Source organism: Bufo gargarizans, chromosome 11 (assembly GCF_014858855.1).
Source record: "Bufo gargarizans isolate SCDJY-AF-19 chromosome 11, ASM1485885v1, whole genome shotgun sequence".
Lineage (NCBI taxonomy): Eukaryota > Metazoa > Chordata > Amphibia > Anura > Bufonidae > Bufo > Bufo gargarizans.
In genome coordinates, this window is record NC_058090.1 from 42,172,534 (window position 1) to 42,190,847 (window position 18,314).

The 18,314-nt window shown below is 43.0% G+C and overlaps 1 protein-coding gene across 1 annotated transcript in view; it reads right to left on the reverse strand.

Annotated features, from left to right (window-relative positions):
• The window catches only part of STARD9 (StAR related lipid transfer domain containing 9), a 155,529-nt gene that overhangs the window by 40,644 nt on the left and 96,571 nt on the right, over positions 1-18,314 (reverse strand). Inside the window, exons 17-21 of the mRNA XM_044271258.1 lie at positions 16,896-16,935; positions 14,107-14,244; positions 10,176-10,258; positions 4,108-4,211; positions 854-1,041 (exon numbers count right to left, since the gene is read on the reverse strand). Of these exons, the coding sequence (XP_044127193.1) occupies positions 854-1,041; positions 4,108-4,211; positions 10,176-10,258; positions 14,107-14,244; positions 16,896-16,935 (553 nt within the window). The remainder of the gene's footprint in view (positions 1-853; positions 1,042-4,107; positions 4,212-10,175; positions 10,259-14,106; positions 14,245-16,895; positions 16,936-18,314) is intronic.

The following is an 18,314-nucleotide window of genomic DNA, read 5'->3' on the forward strand; positions in this document are numbered from 1 at the left end:
GGCCCTTCAATGTTAACCTGTCGCAGTGCAGTTTAATTACAGCTTCCTCTCCTATTCTAGTAGATGAGACTGACCGCTTTAATTACACTGCACCAACACTTCAATGAAGACTGTGTGCAGGTAAATGCTGAAGAGGTTGCAGCACTCTCACAAGTGCCATGACACCTTCAGACAGCTCATCAGCAGGGGTGCCAGGAGTTGGACGCCCACCGATCTGATAATGATAACCTATTCTGAGGATGGGTCATCAATATCATGAAAGTGGACAACCCCTTTAAAGAGGCTGTTCTGTTTAGAAAACCCATTTTCATCTGTCCTATTAGGGAATTCTTATTTAAAAAGGGACACTTCTGTCAGAAAGGGGTATTTTTAACTGAATATTCATAGAAAACCATTTTTGTTTTTCATTTCACTGAATTTGGCTGCATGTGGGACCTACACTCCCTGAATTGTATGGTAGCCGTCATGGCACATAAAGGGTAGTATTTAGTGTTAGGACCCGTCTTACAGAGATCGCCTTGACGTGTGGCAGACGGGCTCAGATAATTTTGTACAAAATGTATTTGCCAAGCATCTCTAATTTATAAGTATAGCATTAGCAATTATTATGCATTTTTGTACTTTATTTGGTTTGCAGAGAGATGTTGCATTGCATGTTTTGTCTTACAGGATCATTTGCCACTGTGCTAAAGGACCAGGGAGTCAGTTTTTAAAAGAAACCTCTATGGTTGGCAGTTTAGTCTACGAACAATCCCCTTAACAACTAATCAGCCCCAATGCGGCTGATCATTTTTACCTATGTTCGGAGGGCTTAACCCTGTCAAGAGAGAAATAATTTATGATAATTACTTACATTCTTGGACCTGCTGATTGATTAGCGACTGCTCGTGTTCCAGCTCCTTCTCTCCCTTCACCTGTGCAGTCTGAATCTGGCTTTTCAAGTCTTCCACGTACTGCTGCTGTTCTTCTATCTGTTTCCTGTAAGTGGCTCCTAATCCTCTCAACCCTTGCTGGTACTCCTCAGATGGAGACTCAGAATTTCTATTAATGAAGGAAAAAAACATTAAGAGTTACACCACTACATAATGAAGCTGGAGCCGTAAGCCGTAATCATTTGCATCTACAATCACAACGTTCAAGGTTATCCAGTAGCACTAAATTTTAACACTAGATTAAAGTTAGTGTAGTATACTAAAATTAAACTCTCCCATCTTACCATAGCCAGTACATAAATATGCCTTCATATAATGCCCACACAGAACTGTTTAAATAATATGATTGGTGTGGTTTAGTGCAGTGAAGGAGTCAAAAGTATATTTAATGGTAGTTAAAAAAAAAGTAAAAGGGTCATATGGTAAACTTCATGGTGGTCTAGGGCAGTAAAGGGAAACACAGTACATCCATGTGAATTAGAACTGTGAAGGGGTCAGTGGTAAAGTCCTAGGCAGTGAAGAAGTCAACACTACAGTCTCTAGTGGTGTAAAGCAGTTAAGAGGTTAATGTTAAAGGTCCTGGTGCTCTAGGCCAGCGAAGGCAAAGCTGAATGAGGTCAGCCCTGCCCAAACACTTTACCTCTGTCCCCTGCACTGATGTAACAGCCACACAGTTCTCTCTATTGCCGGCTGACTACAGGAACGGATAGTGTATTGAAATATTTTCCACTCCTCTCATGCTGCTCCCTGGGTATCATGTCTCAGGGAGCCCCTAGGAAAGTGCATCTTTATACTGGCAGTCTGGCCTACAAATATGTATAATCTGAAACTTCAAAGAGCTAGGAAGTGTGTTACCTAGATAACCGGAAAAAATGATTTTATATTTATTTCAAGATTTGATCTTTTATCTTAAAGGGGTTGTCTCACTTCAGCAAATTACATTTATTTAGAGAGAAAGTTACTAAAAGCCACTTACTAATGCACTTGTGATTGTCCATATTGCCTCCTTTGCTGGCTGGATTCATTTTTCCATCACATTATACACTGCTCGTTTCCAGGGGTTATGACCACCCTGCAATCCATCAGTGGTGGTTGTGCTTGCACACTATAGAAAAAAACACCAGCCTATGTTCACTCCAGCGTTCCCGCCCGCACCTTTTACTATAGTGTGCAAGCACGACATCACTGCTGGATTGCAGGGTGGTCATAACCACTGATATAATGAAGTGGAAAAACGAATCCAGCCAGCAAAGGAGGCAATACGGACAATCACAATACATCAGTAACTGCCTTGTATTAACTTTCTCTACCTAATAATTGCCATTTGCTGAATTGAGACAACCCCTTTAAGTTCTGTTCACATAGCAAAGTTCAGAACATGGTTCTGGTCTATTTGCCTTGAAAGGCAGAACAGCATAGTCCAATGCATCAGTTAATGCAGCAATTGGTGAACACGAAAATATAAAGGTGAAATGTTGATTGGAAACACAAGTACACATAACAGTCTTCAACTTGCATAAGCCGGGAGGACTTGATTGAAGAATAGGAGGCAGTATTGTCCACACTGCAGCTACAAGGATCCCTCAGGTGATATTAGAGAGCTTTCGTAAAGGGGTTGTGGGTTCAGAGCTGAACCCAGACATAACCCCCTTCTTTACCCAGGCCCTCTGATATGAGCAACAGAGCATTTCAGGGTCCGATGCTCTCCCTTTGCCCTGCGCGATACACACTGCTAGGCGGAGGTGCGATACTTCTTATACACCAGAAAGAGATTTATTTTCTACATTAAAGGGTTTCTGTCACCAGATTTAACCCCATTAAGCTAGCTGACATTAGCGATGTGCTAATGTCAGCTAAACCTAACCAGCCTATTCCTACTTTTATCTATACCCCCGTTACGCCAGAAATCTAACTTTTATAATATGCTAATTCGCCTCTAGGAGCGGGGGGGGCGCGCGTTGTTCCTGCTCCTAGAGGCTCCGTTCTCCCACCTTTGTCGCCTCCCTCCAAGTCCTGATTGACAGGGCCACCGCTCGCATCCGTCTGCCAGCCCTGTGCCCTGTTGAAATCTCGCGCCATTCAGCGCAGGCACGGTGAGGGAAAGACGCTCGCAGGCTGCCAGCTTCCTCACCGGATACTGAACGGTGCGAGATTTCACCAGAGCACAGGGCTGGCAGACGGATGCGAGCGCGGTGGCCCTGTCAATCAGGACATGGAGGGAAGGTGACAAAGGTGGGAGAACGGAACCTCTAGGAGCAGGAACAACGCCCCCCCCCCCCCTGCGTTAGAGGCTAATTAGCATATTATAAAAGTTAGATTTCTGGCGTAACGGGGGTATAGATAAAAGTAGGAATAGGCTAGTTAGGCACATCGCTAATGTCAGCTAGCTTAAAAGGGTTAATTCTGGTGACAGAATCCCTTTAAGTTCTTGCTACCAATAACAGATACAGTAAAAGCAATCATGGATGTGTTCATAGGTTTACACCAATGGAATAGTGCAGTTAGTTCACAGGATACCAATGCACAGTGTGCTGCCAATAATATGCATTAAGTGAGCAGATAATAACAGAAGAGCGAACTTCACAAAGCATTGCAGACAATGATTCTGCATTTTAATGGAAGCCACAGAAATAACTGATCTTACCTTATGTTGTGCTACGCCTCCTCCATGTTTGCAGAGAGAAAGAAACAATAATGTAAGAGATTCTCTATCTAAGCCCTATGGAGGCTCGTGCAGGGGAAGCATCTCAATATAAACACATCAGTAGCAAGGAGACTACGCTGTCAGGCTGCGCTCCACCTCTCATGCCGAGGACCGCCCAGGCTAGTGCAGGGGTTTGGCCGGCTACAGTCTACCATAGCATAATGCAGGTCTCCGTTACTACAGCAGCTCAGTAAAATGGAATGACTGTACTGAAACACTGAGGATGCATTACTATGAAACGCATCTATACCATCATATAACGAGCTGGAAATACCGTATATCAGTCAACACACAGTAGCAATCAGGGAAATTAAAAATAGTGGCCATTATACTGAGTATATTCATTGGACAATTGTGTTAAAAACACAAACAAGCGTAAGAAATTATAGCAATAAAGTATGCATTTGGATCCTTAAAAATGATAATGTTTCATTAATTTTTACTGTTTAGTACAGAGGATGCTGAAAGTACCTTGTGTTTAAGATGAGAGAGTTCCCTTTTGAGGATGAAGAGAAATCTCCGGACAGGTCCAGCCAATCCAGAGAGCAATCACTTACAAACGATGCCTGACTGTCCTGTAGAAATAACCAGCATTAGGGGTCACATACACGTTAGCAAAAGAGGATCGTATACTGGTGTCACACTGTTCTGAACTCACTAGGGGTTGTCTAGAATTAGAAAAACATGGCTACTTTATTCCAAAAACATCCCCAAACCTGTCCATGGGTCCATTCACACATCCGCAACTGTTTTGCGGGGTCACGGAACGGAAGTGCGGATGCGGAGAGCACACTGTGTGCTGTCCGCATCTTTTGCGGCCCCATTGAAAATAAATGGGGCCGCACCCATTCAGCTAAATTGCGGAACGGATGCGGACCAATTTTGCGGACGTGTTAATGGACTCTGAAGTTGAAGGGGCTGAGCTGTAATACCATACACAACCTGTGGACAGTTGTGGTGCGGTTTCTGAAAAAAAAAAAAAAAGCAGACATCTTTTTCTAGTCTTGGAGAACCCCTTTAATTAAAAAAGCAATAAATATATTAACTTGCGTAATCAATATTACATTACAGACACCATTAAGATGGTTGTTACTTGCAAAACTGCATTACACGATTGTCATTAAAGGGGTTGTCTCACTTCAGCAAAAGGCATTTATCATGTAGAGAAAGTTAATACAAGACACTTACTAATGTATTGTTATTATCCATATTGCCTCCTTTGCTGGTTTGACTCATTTTTCCATCTCATTATACACTTCTCGTTCCCATGGTTACAATCACCCTGCAATCCAGCAGCAGCGGCTGTGCTTGCATGCTATATGGTGGCTGGGACTGTGGGGGTGCACATAGGCCATCGCTTTTTCCTATAGTGTGCAAGCACGACCACCGATGCTGGATTGCAGGGTGATCATAACCATGGAAATGAGAAGTGTATAATGTGATGAAAAATGAGTGTAGCCAGCAAAGGCAGCAATATGGACAATCACAATACATTAGTAAGTGCCTTGTATTACCTTTTTCTACATAATAAGGCCTCATGCACACGGCCGTGTTCCGCGGCCGTGAGCGATCCGTGGTATGCCGGGCTGGATTCCTGCTGACAGCAGGAGCGCACGGCGTCATTGGTTGCTATGACGCCGTGCGCTTCATGCCGCTGCTGCACTACAGTAATACACTCGTATGATCTATACGTGTGCATGAGGCCTAAATGCCTGACCCTGTTAATCGAAATTGCAGAGAGAGCAGAGCCTCTAGGTGTAATGGCAACGCCCCCATTGCTCCTAGAGGCTCATTTGCATATATTAAAACATAATTTTTCTCAGCAATGCGGGCACATATGAACATGGGACCAACCCAGATGCCTTCAGCTGCCAAGTGTACATGTAACAGGTCAGCCAGTGTCATAGGTACAAATCTGCTGACAGATGCCCTTTAATACTACATCACACGTGACTCAAGGCAGCAAGAATAAAATAAAAAATTAATTGTATACATTTAAAGCTAACTTTTATTTAAACCACATAATACTGAGGCACTAATAATTAGTGTTGTACATAATGCACCAACAGTATCTAAAGGACAATATCAATACATAGTTCAATTCAATTCGCTAAGGCCTTACACACGGCCATCTCCATATTTTGGCAAGCAAACAATGTATCTGCGAAATACAGATACCTGCTGTATGTACTCCATATTTTTCTCAGTCCCATCAACAGAAAGGGCCATTCTTGTCCACAAAAACAGACAAGAATAGGACCTGCTCTATTATTTGCAGGAGAGCCACACAATTCCACAAAAAAAATAAAAAAAAAATACAGATGTCTGCAAAACCTCATAGAAATGAATGGATCAGTGTTCCATTTGCAAAAAGAAAATGCAGACACCACCGTGAAAAAATACAATTGTGTGCATGAGACCTATATCAAAACTAAGATAAAGAATAACAAACAAATAAAAAAAATAAAGTAAAAGCCTTTAAAGGGAACCTGTCACCGAGATTTTGTGTATAGAGCTGAGGACATGGGCTGCTAGATGGCCACTAGCACATCTGCAATACCCAGTCCCCATAGCTCTGTGTGCTTTTTATTGTGACAAAAAAACAATTTGATACATATGCAAATTAACCTGAGATGAGTCCTGTATGTGACTCATCTCACCTACAGGACTCATCTCAGGTTAATTTGCATATGTATCTAATCGCTTTTTTGACACAATAAAAGCACCCAGAGCTATGGGGACTGGGTATTGCGGATGTGCTAGCGGCCATCTAGCAGCCCGTGTCCTCAGCTCTATGCACAAAATCCCAGTGACAGGTTCCCTTTAATACAGAGCTTGTTATTCAGTTAAGATAATGCAATCTGCATTGGTCCACCTAGAGAAACAGCCAATGCTGTAATGGTGGCTCCAAGAAATTATATACAGTACAGACCAAAAGTTTGGACACACCTTCTCATTCAGAGTTTTCTTTATTAAAATTGTAGATTCACACTGAAGGCATCAAAACTATGAATTAACACATGTGGAATTATATACATAACAAAAAAGTGTGAAACAACTGAAAATATGTCATATTCTAGGTTCTTCAAAGTAGCCACCTTTTGCTTTGTTTACTGCTTTGCACACTCTTTGCATTCTCTTGATGAGCTTCAAGAGGTAGCCACCTGAAAGGGTTTTCACTTCACAGGTTTAATGTCAGGTTTAATAAGTGGGATTTCTTGCCTTATAAATGGGGTTGGGACCATCAGTTGCGTTGTGGAGAAGTCAGGTGGATACACAGCTGATAGTCCTACTTATTAGACTGTTAGAATTTGTATTATGGCAAGAAAAAAGCAGCTAAGTAAAGAAAAACGAGTGGCCATCATTACTTTAAGAAATGAAGGTCAGTCAGTCCGAAAAATTGGGAAAACTTTGAAAGTGTCCCCAAGTGCAGTCACAAAAACCATCAAGCGCTACAAAGAAACTGGCTCACATGCGGACCACCCCAGGAAAGGAAGACCAAGAATCACCTCTGCTGCGGAGGATAAGTTCACCCGAGTCACCACCCTCAGAAATCGCAGGTTAACAGCAGCTCAGATTAGAGACCAGGTCAATGCCACACAGAGTTCTAGCAGCAGACACATCTCTAGAACAACTGTTAAGAGGAGACTGTGTGAATCAGGCCTTCATGGTAGAATATCTGCTAGGAAACCACTGCTAAGGACAGGCAACAAGCAGAAGAGACTTGTTTGGGCTAAAGAACACAAGGAATGGAAAATTGGACCAGTGGAAATCTGTGCTTTGGTCTGATGAGTCCAAATTTGAGATCTTTGGTTCCAACCACCGTGTCTTTGTGCGACGCATAAAAGGTGAACGGATGGACTCTACATGCCTGGTTCCCACCGTGAAGCATGGAGGAGGAGGTGTGATGGTGTGGGGGTGCTTTGCTGGTGACACTGTTGGGGATTTATTCAAAATTGAAGGTATACTGAACCAGCATGGCTACCACAGCATCTTGCAGCGGCATGCTATTCCATCCGGTTTGCGTTTAGTTGGACCATCATTTATTTTTCAATAGGACAATGACCCCAAACACACCTCCAGGCTGTGTAAGGGCTATTTGACCATGAAGGAGAGTGATGGGGTGCTGCACCAGATGACCTGGCCTCCACAGTCACCGGACCTGAACCCAATCGAGATGGTTTGGGGTGAGCTTGACCCCCAGAGTGAAGGCAAAAGGGCCAACAAGTGCTAAGCATCTCTGGGAACTCCTTCAAGACTGTTGGAAGACCATTTCAGGTGACTACCTCTTGAAGCTCATCAAGAGAATGCCAAGAGTGTGCAAAGCAGTAATCAAAGCAAAAGGTGGCTACTTTGAAGAACCTAGAATATGACATATTTTCAGTTGTTTCACACTTTTTTGTTATGTATATTATTCTACATGTGTTAATTTATAGTTTTGATGCCTTCAGTGTGAATCTACCATTTTCAAAGTCATGAAAATAAAGAAAACTCTTTGAATGAGAAGGTGTGTCCAAACTTTTGGTCTGTACTGTATATATTTTACAATTACATCACAAAAGTGATGAAATCATCACTGAAACATCATGGTGGGTTTAAGACTGTGATGTCATCAGCCTATTTTTATCAACATCCTTGGCAACAATCCCATTGTCACCCAACTGATGACCAGTGTAATCACACTCACTGACAAAGAAACATAACGCACCCGGATAGAAATGTCAGATCGCTGCAAAACTCTGCAGGCAGATATGTAAATGAGTACAGGTGTGGTCTGATTAGACACTGGGTCTTGCCACAAGAGGGTGTAAAATTGCTACCCCGCTGCTCTATAAAAAGGATCTCAGAGGCTACTTTTGGATAGTGTACCTCTTGGTGAAAGATCACTGACTGCTAAACATGCCTCAATGATGCACTCAAAGACATTTTGCCCAGCTGACAGACCTTAAGAAGAGTGCATCACTGGACTGAGAGAAGCAGGATAGCTGTTTTCCTAGCCTGCCTGCCTTCTATTCTGTTCTGATCTACATGTCAGGAGGAGCTAAGAGCAGTGGTTATGTGAGGGCACACATAAATGGCGAACAGACTCCAGACAGCCCATGTAGATCCCCGGGACTGTTTGATCCACTGACAAGCACGAGCAGCTCCCACGGTTTCATTGTCCACCATCCAGACACAGGTGGCACCTTCTAAACACGGCCCTGTCTCTGCCCGGACCTTTTCCAGGCTTAAAGGAAATTTGGTGTCACGGGACCCATTACGTGCCCTGCCATTGACAGCCAGCCACCATGACCTTCATTTGGTGATGTTGTTAAAGAGAAACCTGGACGGCTACAGACTGGAACCTTATTGTCTTTAGTGACGAATCCAGGTTCTGTTTGGGATCCCACAACAGTAAGGTTTCAGTATGGAGGCCTGGTGGCAATCCTGCCTTTGCTGTGGAGCAACACACTGCCCAGCTGCTGGTGTGATGATCTGAGGAGCCATCACATATTAAAGTCAGTCACCTCAGCGTTATGTGCAGGACATCCTTTGGCTTCCCACTAGCATTCACACAACAGTAGGCCGTCCATGCCCGTATTGCAGACTGCAAACAGCGGGTCCACAATATACAGGCACCGGCCATGTTAAACCCTTATCACAGATGCGGACCTATTGACTTGAATGTGTCCGCAATCCACAAAATACGGCGTGGTGCGGAGCGGAGGCACTGATCGGAAGCCCACAGAAGCACTACAAAGCGATTCCATGAGCTTTTGGGTCCGTGCCTCTGAACTGACATCTTCTATCTTTTGCTGTATATTGCGGATCGTGGATCCATTCAAGTCCATAGGTCTGCGGTGCCATATGGGATTCACACAGCCAGTGCCCATGCATTGCGGACCGCAATTTGCAGTCCATAGCACGGGCGGCGCACAGTTGTGTAAAATGAGCCCTAATGCTCACCCACAGCAAGGTCTCTGCCAGATTGCAGCACTTCTTTGGCCTACCCGATCACCAGATTTACCGTCAATCGAACAATTATGGAACATCAGTTTCGGCAGCCTATGATCGTGCAGGGTCTACAGGCCCAGCTGCAACATCAGTGGGCAAATGTGATGTAGGATACCATACAGAACCTGTATCCATGCCCAACCATATCTCATCTTGTATCAAGGATGGAGGTGGCCCAACAGGGTCCTAGAGCCTCCTTTCCATTGTACAGTTTTCCTCAATAAACGTTTCCTTTCACTATTGTAATCACTTATATATAATATCATTTATTATATTCACACATAGAAAGTTTCATTTGATTCCAACAACTTCATTTTGTCATGATATTTTTGATGTATTTAAGGGAGAACTGAAGTCAGAGGTAACATGATTTTGCCAACAATATAATCTCAGATGTTACTGGTTCGAATCATTGCCAAATAGGCTACACAGAACAAACTTGAAGCAATTTATATCATAAAACTTTGACGACTTTCCAGATCACTTACATAGATCGATGCTTAAAATAAAATAAGTATGAAAGCATGAATAGTATGAAAACTTACAGATCTCTTTTGTCTCAGCACAGCAGCCTCTGCGGGGTGGTTAAATCGAAATCTATGAGATTTTCCTAAAACTATGATGGCTCCTAAAAAAAGAAGATTTTGTATTATTACAGATGGCAGAAATACGATTAGCTGTATAGACATGCTCGCACATTTTGTGTTGATATAGAAAAGACTCACAGTGGTTAAAGGGGTTGTCCGGGTTCAGAAAATCCTTCTTTTCACCCAGGCAGCCCCCCTGACTTGAGCATCGCAGCAGTTCATGCTCTGATGCTCTCCTTTGCCCTGCGCTAAATCGCGCAGGGGAAAGGCATTTTTTTGGAGATCCAGTGACGTACCGGGATCTCCATGGGGCTGCCAGGAAGCCCGGTGACATCACTGGTACTGATGGGCAGGCTTTAGCGCTGCCCTAGCCTGTAAAATTGCTAGGGCAGCGCTAAAGCCCGCCCATCAGAGCCGGTGACGTCACCAAACACACTGCCAGGCGGAAGCTTCCGCCCGGCAGTGTGTTATTGTAAACAAAAGAGCCCTTGCCCTGCGCGATCTAGCGCAGGGCAAGGGAGCGCATCGGAGTATGAGATGCTCCGATGCCAACATCAGGGGTGCAGCCTGGGTGAAATTATGGTATGTCCGGGTTCACCTCTGAACCCGGACAATCTCTTTAATGATATTACATATATCATTTTAAAGGGGTTGTCCGGGTTCAGAGTTGAACCTGGACATACCATAGTTTCACCCAGGCAGCACCCCTGATGTTTGTATCTCATGCTCCGATGCGCTCTTGCCCTGCGCTAGATCGCGCAGGGCAAGGGCTCTTTTGTTTACAATAACAAGCTTCCGCCCAGCAGTGTGTTTGGTGACATCACCGGCTCTGATGAGCGGGCTTTAGAGCTGCCCTAGCCGTTTTACAGGCTAGGGCAGCGCTAAAGCCCGCCCATCAGTGCCGGTGATGTCACCTGTCACCTGGCTTGCTGGCAGCCCCATGGAGAGCCCGGTACGTCACCGGAACTCTGGAAAACACCTTTTCCCTGCGCAATCTAGCGCAGGGCAAAGGAGAGCATCAGAGCATGAACTGCTCTGATGCTCAAGTCAGGGGGGCTGCCTGGGTGAAAATGGAGGTATGTCCGAGTTCAGCTCTGATATTACGATTTTAAGACCAGACATTGACAACCAGCTTACAGAAAACTATGGCAGCTGACATAACATTGGTGGTATATGTTGAGAAATGCATCAGGCATACGGACCCGTAGGCTTCCATTATAAAAAAAATAATAATCATCATGTAGTTAACTTTTTTGCAGGATGCCTCTAATCATAAGTCAATACTCAATAATATAGAGGATAAGAAGCCAGAATACAAACACAAAAAAGAACAACCAACAAAATGTGTCTTTGTTATTTGATCTTGTTTCGTTAGATATCACAATTGCAGACCAATGCACTGTTCTTTCAGGCTGCAGCCATGTAATCTCCCCCCTCCCCTGCATGCTAGTGGAGGTGATACAGGAAGTGTAGGGGGCTGGTTTAATTCTGGGTAATTTTTCTCTACACAGCAGGAGTGGCCATTTTGTAGGAAATAAATTTCCAAATTTGGGGGATCAGCAACCTCCGGCATTCCAGCTGTTCGGAAACTACAACTCCCAGAATTCTCCTTTCACTTCTATGGAAGTTACAAGAACAACCGTCTAAGTGTGCATTCTGGGAGTTAAGATAAAGTGCCAAAGGTTGCTGATCCCTGTCCTAATTAGTAATAGTACAAAATAGATTTGGTTACAATCATGTGGAACTGTAATAGATAAACTACAGAAAACTAAATCTACCAAGATCAATCCCACTCCTAAATAGTCCCATAGCAACGCAGATTTGCCTTTCAGATTCCTGGAGTTAATAATGAGATAATAAATCTACAAAGATAAATTCCCCTCCTCACTCAAATATATATATACAAATATAACTCAGACAACAGTTTGTAGCGACAATCAGTCTGCTGTGTTTCTTAATGTGGTGGGACATTTTTTTAAAACTGATATCAGATTAATGTATCGTGGCTATGAAAATCATAAGCACAAGCTGTGTGCAGATACTAAACAAGCAGAAAATGCTTGGATATTTCAGAGTCCAAAACTGCAGAATTTGGTGCTTTTGGCACTTTAGTGATTTTTATAAATTTAGACATATTTGCTATACACAATTTAAGTATATACATTCTATGGCTTTTTGTGCTACTGTATTGTAAGGGATCATTCACATGGAGGATTTTACCACAGTATTTTGGCGCAGATGACAGCCACACCAAAATTTCTCTGAAATCCAACCGGCAGCCACGTCATTTCTGCAGCCCATTCATTTCAAAGGGATGCAGCGCAGAGGATCACAGAGTGGAAGTTTAACCATGTCCATGCCGATAACGGACACGTCCCGTCTCAATGCAGTCACGGCTTTAGTCCACAGTTCAGGGATCTTCAGCTCTGCCTCCTACTGAAATTAATGGGTGTCAGGAACCACGCAGCCGCCGGCAAATCTTCAGTGCTGGTGTTTGCGCCAGAGTTCCACAGCAAAAGACATCATGTGAACATATCCTAAGGTGTGCACAGGGTTAAATTTTTATTAAAATCTAACAATAATTACACAATGTTTCTATCAGTGTCCCTTTAAGGCCCGCATGATAATTAGTTTACAGTATGAATATATTCTTCCCGCTTCTCTGGCAGAGGCTGTTAGACTTGGCAGCACTGAGGCTGGTACAGTAATTCCTAGAGTGCACCCTACGCGGAGATTCATGAAGAATGTCTGCAGGAATTACTGCTGTGATTTTCAGTTTTCAGAAAAATTGTAGGGGAGGCTGTGTGAGTGCTGAGGGAACATCTGAACAAACAAATGGAGAACATTTTCTTTTTCAATTTGCATTTAATTTAGATTTTCTTAGTGATCTGCACAAATGACTGGTTCTGTCCACAGCCTATTTTCCCTATGTTTAAGGTGTATGCCCACCATGCTGCCTCACTGTATACCATACAGGTGCACACATCACTTATTGACTTGCATTGTGTTTTTGTGGAAACATTCAGTATGGAACAGTTCAGCAGTATACACTTTTTGATACAAAAAGAAAGGTTTGCATACTCCTGGACATAAGCCAAAATTATTATATTTTGGCCGATGTTGAACCCATTACCACCCACGGACAAATTCAACATACTAGGAGCAATTCCCAAACTATAATGTACACCCGACCTAGCAGTTAAACAAGATATGAACATAACTTTCATTCCGACTCTGTGCTCTGACAAACCAGCAGTAAAATGCACTGATAGGACTCCTCCTCGAGTCCTCTCCATTATGTGTGTGAGCTCAGGAGTCCTCTCAATGCATTTTACTGCTGGTTTGTGGAAGCAGTGTCGGAATTAAAATTACAGTAGATAATCGACCTCAGCGTAACACTACATTCAGCTTACTCTAGTTTGGGGGTATTTTGGAGCTGACAGATTCCATTTAAGCCTGAAACGACCATGCAACTATTCACTGGTCATGTCAGTGTCTCCAATTATTCACTATCTTATCTCGAAGGATTGAAAAATAGAACATTTACACAAATCTGGAGCATCTGGTGATTTCCCATCCTTTAAAGCTTACTTACCAGCTACATCCTTTTCAAGAAATGCCATCATCTTCTGGCTGCTCTCGTTGGCAACCAGCAATCTGCTGCAATATGCAGCACTGGTAATGTAGTGACAAAGGGTAGGTGAGAGACATAAAAACCTCTACTAGCCTTCACTACTGCTTGGTATACCAAAGAATGCTCCTGGTTAAAAATGAAACAACCACCAACTCCCCTACACAATATTATATGCCATTTTTATATTAAATAACAATAGGGATCCATCCATATTTTGCTCTGGTCCCAATGCAGATAGACTCACAAATGACTTACCTTGAGACAAACGACAGACGTCTTTGACTTCCTGCCCATTGACTCTGCAGAGTGCTCCAAGGGACGGCCTCAGTTCTACTACCCCAAGCTTGTTCTCGATTACACAGTGCTCCTCCTGAACGTCCTCACACTGTAGAACTGACACAAAATCAAAGATTATGGAAAACTAAAATATATAAATATGTATACTAATTGGAGGAAAACCTAACTTCTGTTAAAATAATATCTTCTCCATAATGTGTGCTTATTGCTGTGTAATAATTATATAGAGGTTGTTCTCCTCTATAATCCCCAGATAAAACGGAGTTCTAGTGACCTCTGTTCTTTTCCAGAGATGAAGCTTTATTGAAGATCTTCAGTCCCAGATACATGAAGAATGTAGGGCAGATTTATTTATACTGTCCAATATTAAGACAGGGTAAAATCTACCTGAGAAGAGTCCTGGTTATTCCTAATCTCCTGCTCTCTCCCCATCTGCTGATGATTGGCAGTTCTCTCCTAGAGAGAAAGAGAGAAAACTAGGTAGAAGACTGTCAGCCATCAGCAGGAGAGCAGGAGATCATGAATAACCAGGACTCTTCTCAGGTGGCCGTGACTCTTTTCCAAGCCCAGTCTGCAATGATTGTGATGTTGGTTGTCGGCAACCACTTACTTTTAACTTATAAATGACAGACCGCTGAAATCAGCTCACCCGTCTCTACTTTATTCTGCCGTTAGTATGGGCAGCACAAAGTTGATTTTGAGGTTCCCTTTAAAGGGGTTTTCTCACTTTAGCAAATGGCATTTATCATGAAGAGAGATTTAATACTAATGTATTGTGATTGTCCATATTGCTTCCTTTGCTGGCTTGATTCATTTTTCAATTACATTATACACTGCTCGTTTTCATGGTTACAACCACCCTGCAATCCAGCAGCGATGGTTGTGCCTGCACACTATAGGAAAAAGAGCCGGCCTCTCTGGCGGCTGGCGCTGTGGTAGCGCGCAGCGGAGGCTGAAACACCAGGAAGTATTGTATGACCTGATGGAAAAATGAATCAAGCCAGCAAAGGAGGCAATAGGGACAATCACAACACATTAGTAAGTGCCTTGTATTAACTGTGTACATGATAAATGCCATTTGCTGAAGTAAGACAACCACCTCTTTAAGGCCCCCATACACACTAGTGTATTGTCGACTGAACCTGTTGAGAATAACCTGCTCGGCCAATAATCTAATGTGTATGGTTTCCTCCTGACTCATCCCTGAAATAAGACGCTGAAGGAGAGAAGGATCAGTAAACCGAATATTTTCACCCAAGCCTTTTCTACTTCCAAGGAGAAAAGTCACCAACATAAGTGTCTGCCATTGGCCTGTCTTCTCTCCCATTGACAAAATGCACACGCTCAACAAAAATCGAACACATACTGCGTGTATGGGGGAAATGGAAGAGACAGCTGTGGGCCGAGCGACTGTCATAAATTTATTAATTGGCTTGCTTTGTGCCACTTTTGAGCCAAAATTCTGTCGAAAGGTGTTGCACCTTAGGCCATGCCCTTTTCTCACCAAGACAAACACCTTTTCCTGTGAAGCCATCCTTATTGTTGAACGCAGCGTAAAAGTGCTTAAAAGGGTTGTCCGGGTTCAGAGTTGAACCTGGACATAACCCGATCTGCACTCATTCAGCATGAAGACATGGCGCTTGAATGAGGGGGCTCCGATCGGAAGGCAGAGGGAACCGCATCCCTCAGCCTTCACCCACAGGTGCTGCGATCAGATTTGACCGCGGCACCTGAGGGGTTAAATCACAGGAGTGGCGCGATCACTGCTCCCTGTCAGTGCAGCCGGGCACACGGCGCGTATGAAGCACGGTCACTGCAGAGGCCCACTCCATACACCTGCGGGCGCATAACGCCATATATATATTTGGGGTTAAGGGGTTAAGAACATTAATTGTATTTTTTTTCATGAATTTTATCCTGTCACTTTGAATCCGATATGGTTTAATTTGCACTTATCCCAGTATTTAAAATACTTTCATTTATGTACATGCAATTTATTTAACTACCCTGAAGGGTTTACACATATTTCTGATACACTTCACTACGAGTATTGCAACCTAAATAAGGCTTGCAAAATTTCACAGGTCTCTATAAAAATAAAGGATTAGATTTCCACTGCTCAAAATACATAGCCAATCCTGAAAATACTAAACAACATTGCAAGTACAAGGTTTTAGGTTATGGCATAAAATGCAGGATCATGACAGACAGAAGTCATGTAAGGCCTGGGCTACACCGAGACTTTTTATAGAGTAACGGATTGGTTTTAACTATTGAGCTACAGATATTAGAGATATTAACTACTGAATTGTTTGCAATCCAGTGGACTGCGGCTGTCACAATAGGTCTTTTTACAATTATCACAGAATGAGCTTTAGTATGCAAACATACCAATGCCAGTATTATTAATCAGAAGTAACTATGATGGTTACTGTGGTATCTGTACATTAAATTCATCAGGTACCCCATCTTCATCAAAACAATTACATAACGTCCCTTTACGGTATGTACTAAGAATCTACATAATTAGAAATTGTGTATGTTTCCCTTTAAGTACAACCCAGGTCATGTTAATTTGTTACAATCTAACCGACGTAAATTGTTTTTATTCCAACCTTTTTTAAATCAGATTTTTTATTACATTTTTATAATAGTACAAATAGCTCCACAGCAAACACCCCCATCCACCCTGAAACAGCAGTGAGTATATCATATACAAAAATGTTCTTTTTTTTTTTTTTCCTTACCTATATCATGATCACCATTCCCAATGTGTGTTGTTCCTTCCTAGATGATCACAGAGAAAGAAAAGTCATCAATGAAGATGAAGAGAAGGGATTTGCTGAGAGATTTGCACCTCGGAATGCAGACACCTTACTAAGCAGAACACAGATACAGAAGAGGAGCCTTTGTCTGAGCACACACAATGTGAAACACAAGGCAATCCATTTTACCTTCTTCAGAATAGGCAGGCAGCAGAGCCTAATGAATGCTAAGCAGAGATGACAAGAAAAGCTTCATCTACGAGCCAAGGGAAGAGGAAATGCAGACAGAGAGAGAGAGAGAGAGGAGGAGAGACAGCTTTAGTATACATAGTCAGGTTTCTAAACAGGCGTTCACCAGTTAATGATGGGACCAATGAGATTAGCTGCAATTCAGTCAGGGCTATTCTCAAGGAATATTTACACACAGATCTCATAAATGTATGTAAGCAGTATACAGAACATATGCAATAAACACGTAAACAGCCACACTTCACATACCGTACACTAGACTGAAACACCAGGGAGGTATAAATCAGTGCACTTCAATGGAAGAATGGAAGAATTGCATTGGCATTGCTATGGGCACAGATATTTTTGTAATTGTTTCAATTTCCAAATTATATGACCATTAATAAAACAGTATAATTCGTCTTGCACAAAAAAACTTAACTGCGTGCTATAGTGTGTGGTCAGCTTTGATGAAACTACACTTTAAAAGGGGGTATTCCCATTTGAGACAATGGAGGCCTATTGCTTGTATATGCCCCCATTGTCTGATAGGTGCGGGTCCCACCTCTGGGACCCGCACCTACACTGAGAATGGAGAGCGGAGGTGGTGGCCGGTGGACCCCAGGTTTTCCAGGGTCCGGCCACCACCAAGCGCTCCGTTGAGGGAAGTGTTATATATATATATATATATATATATATATATATATATATATATTGGCCCTTTTGCATGGGCCGGTCCAGGTGGTGTAGGTGTATACATAGAGATGTATGTATGGCCCCTTGTCAGCATACATCTCTATGTATATATGTAGGTGGGCTTATTTATTTATCCCCCAGATATATATATATATATATATATATATATATATATATATATATATATAAACCCCTGCTGCTGTCCTAGGGTATTCCCTATAACGCATTAAGCCCCCCTGCATTTAACCCCTGCTCCCCTGGTACCCCCTGCAATACCACCCCTGCATTAACCCCTAACCCCTGCTCCTCCAACCCCTGTAATCCCTGTCTGCCATTGACCCTTGAGACAGCCCCAGTTACTCCTATAGCTGCCCTGTAATCCTTTACCACCTCACTGCTGCCCTGCCTACCCCTGCAGCAGCTGAGTGTGTTAACCCTTTGTTTCTCCCATAGGGATAGCTTAGAGCCAGGTTGGGT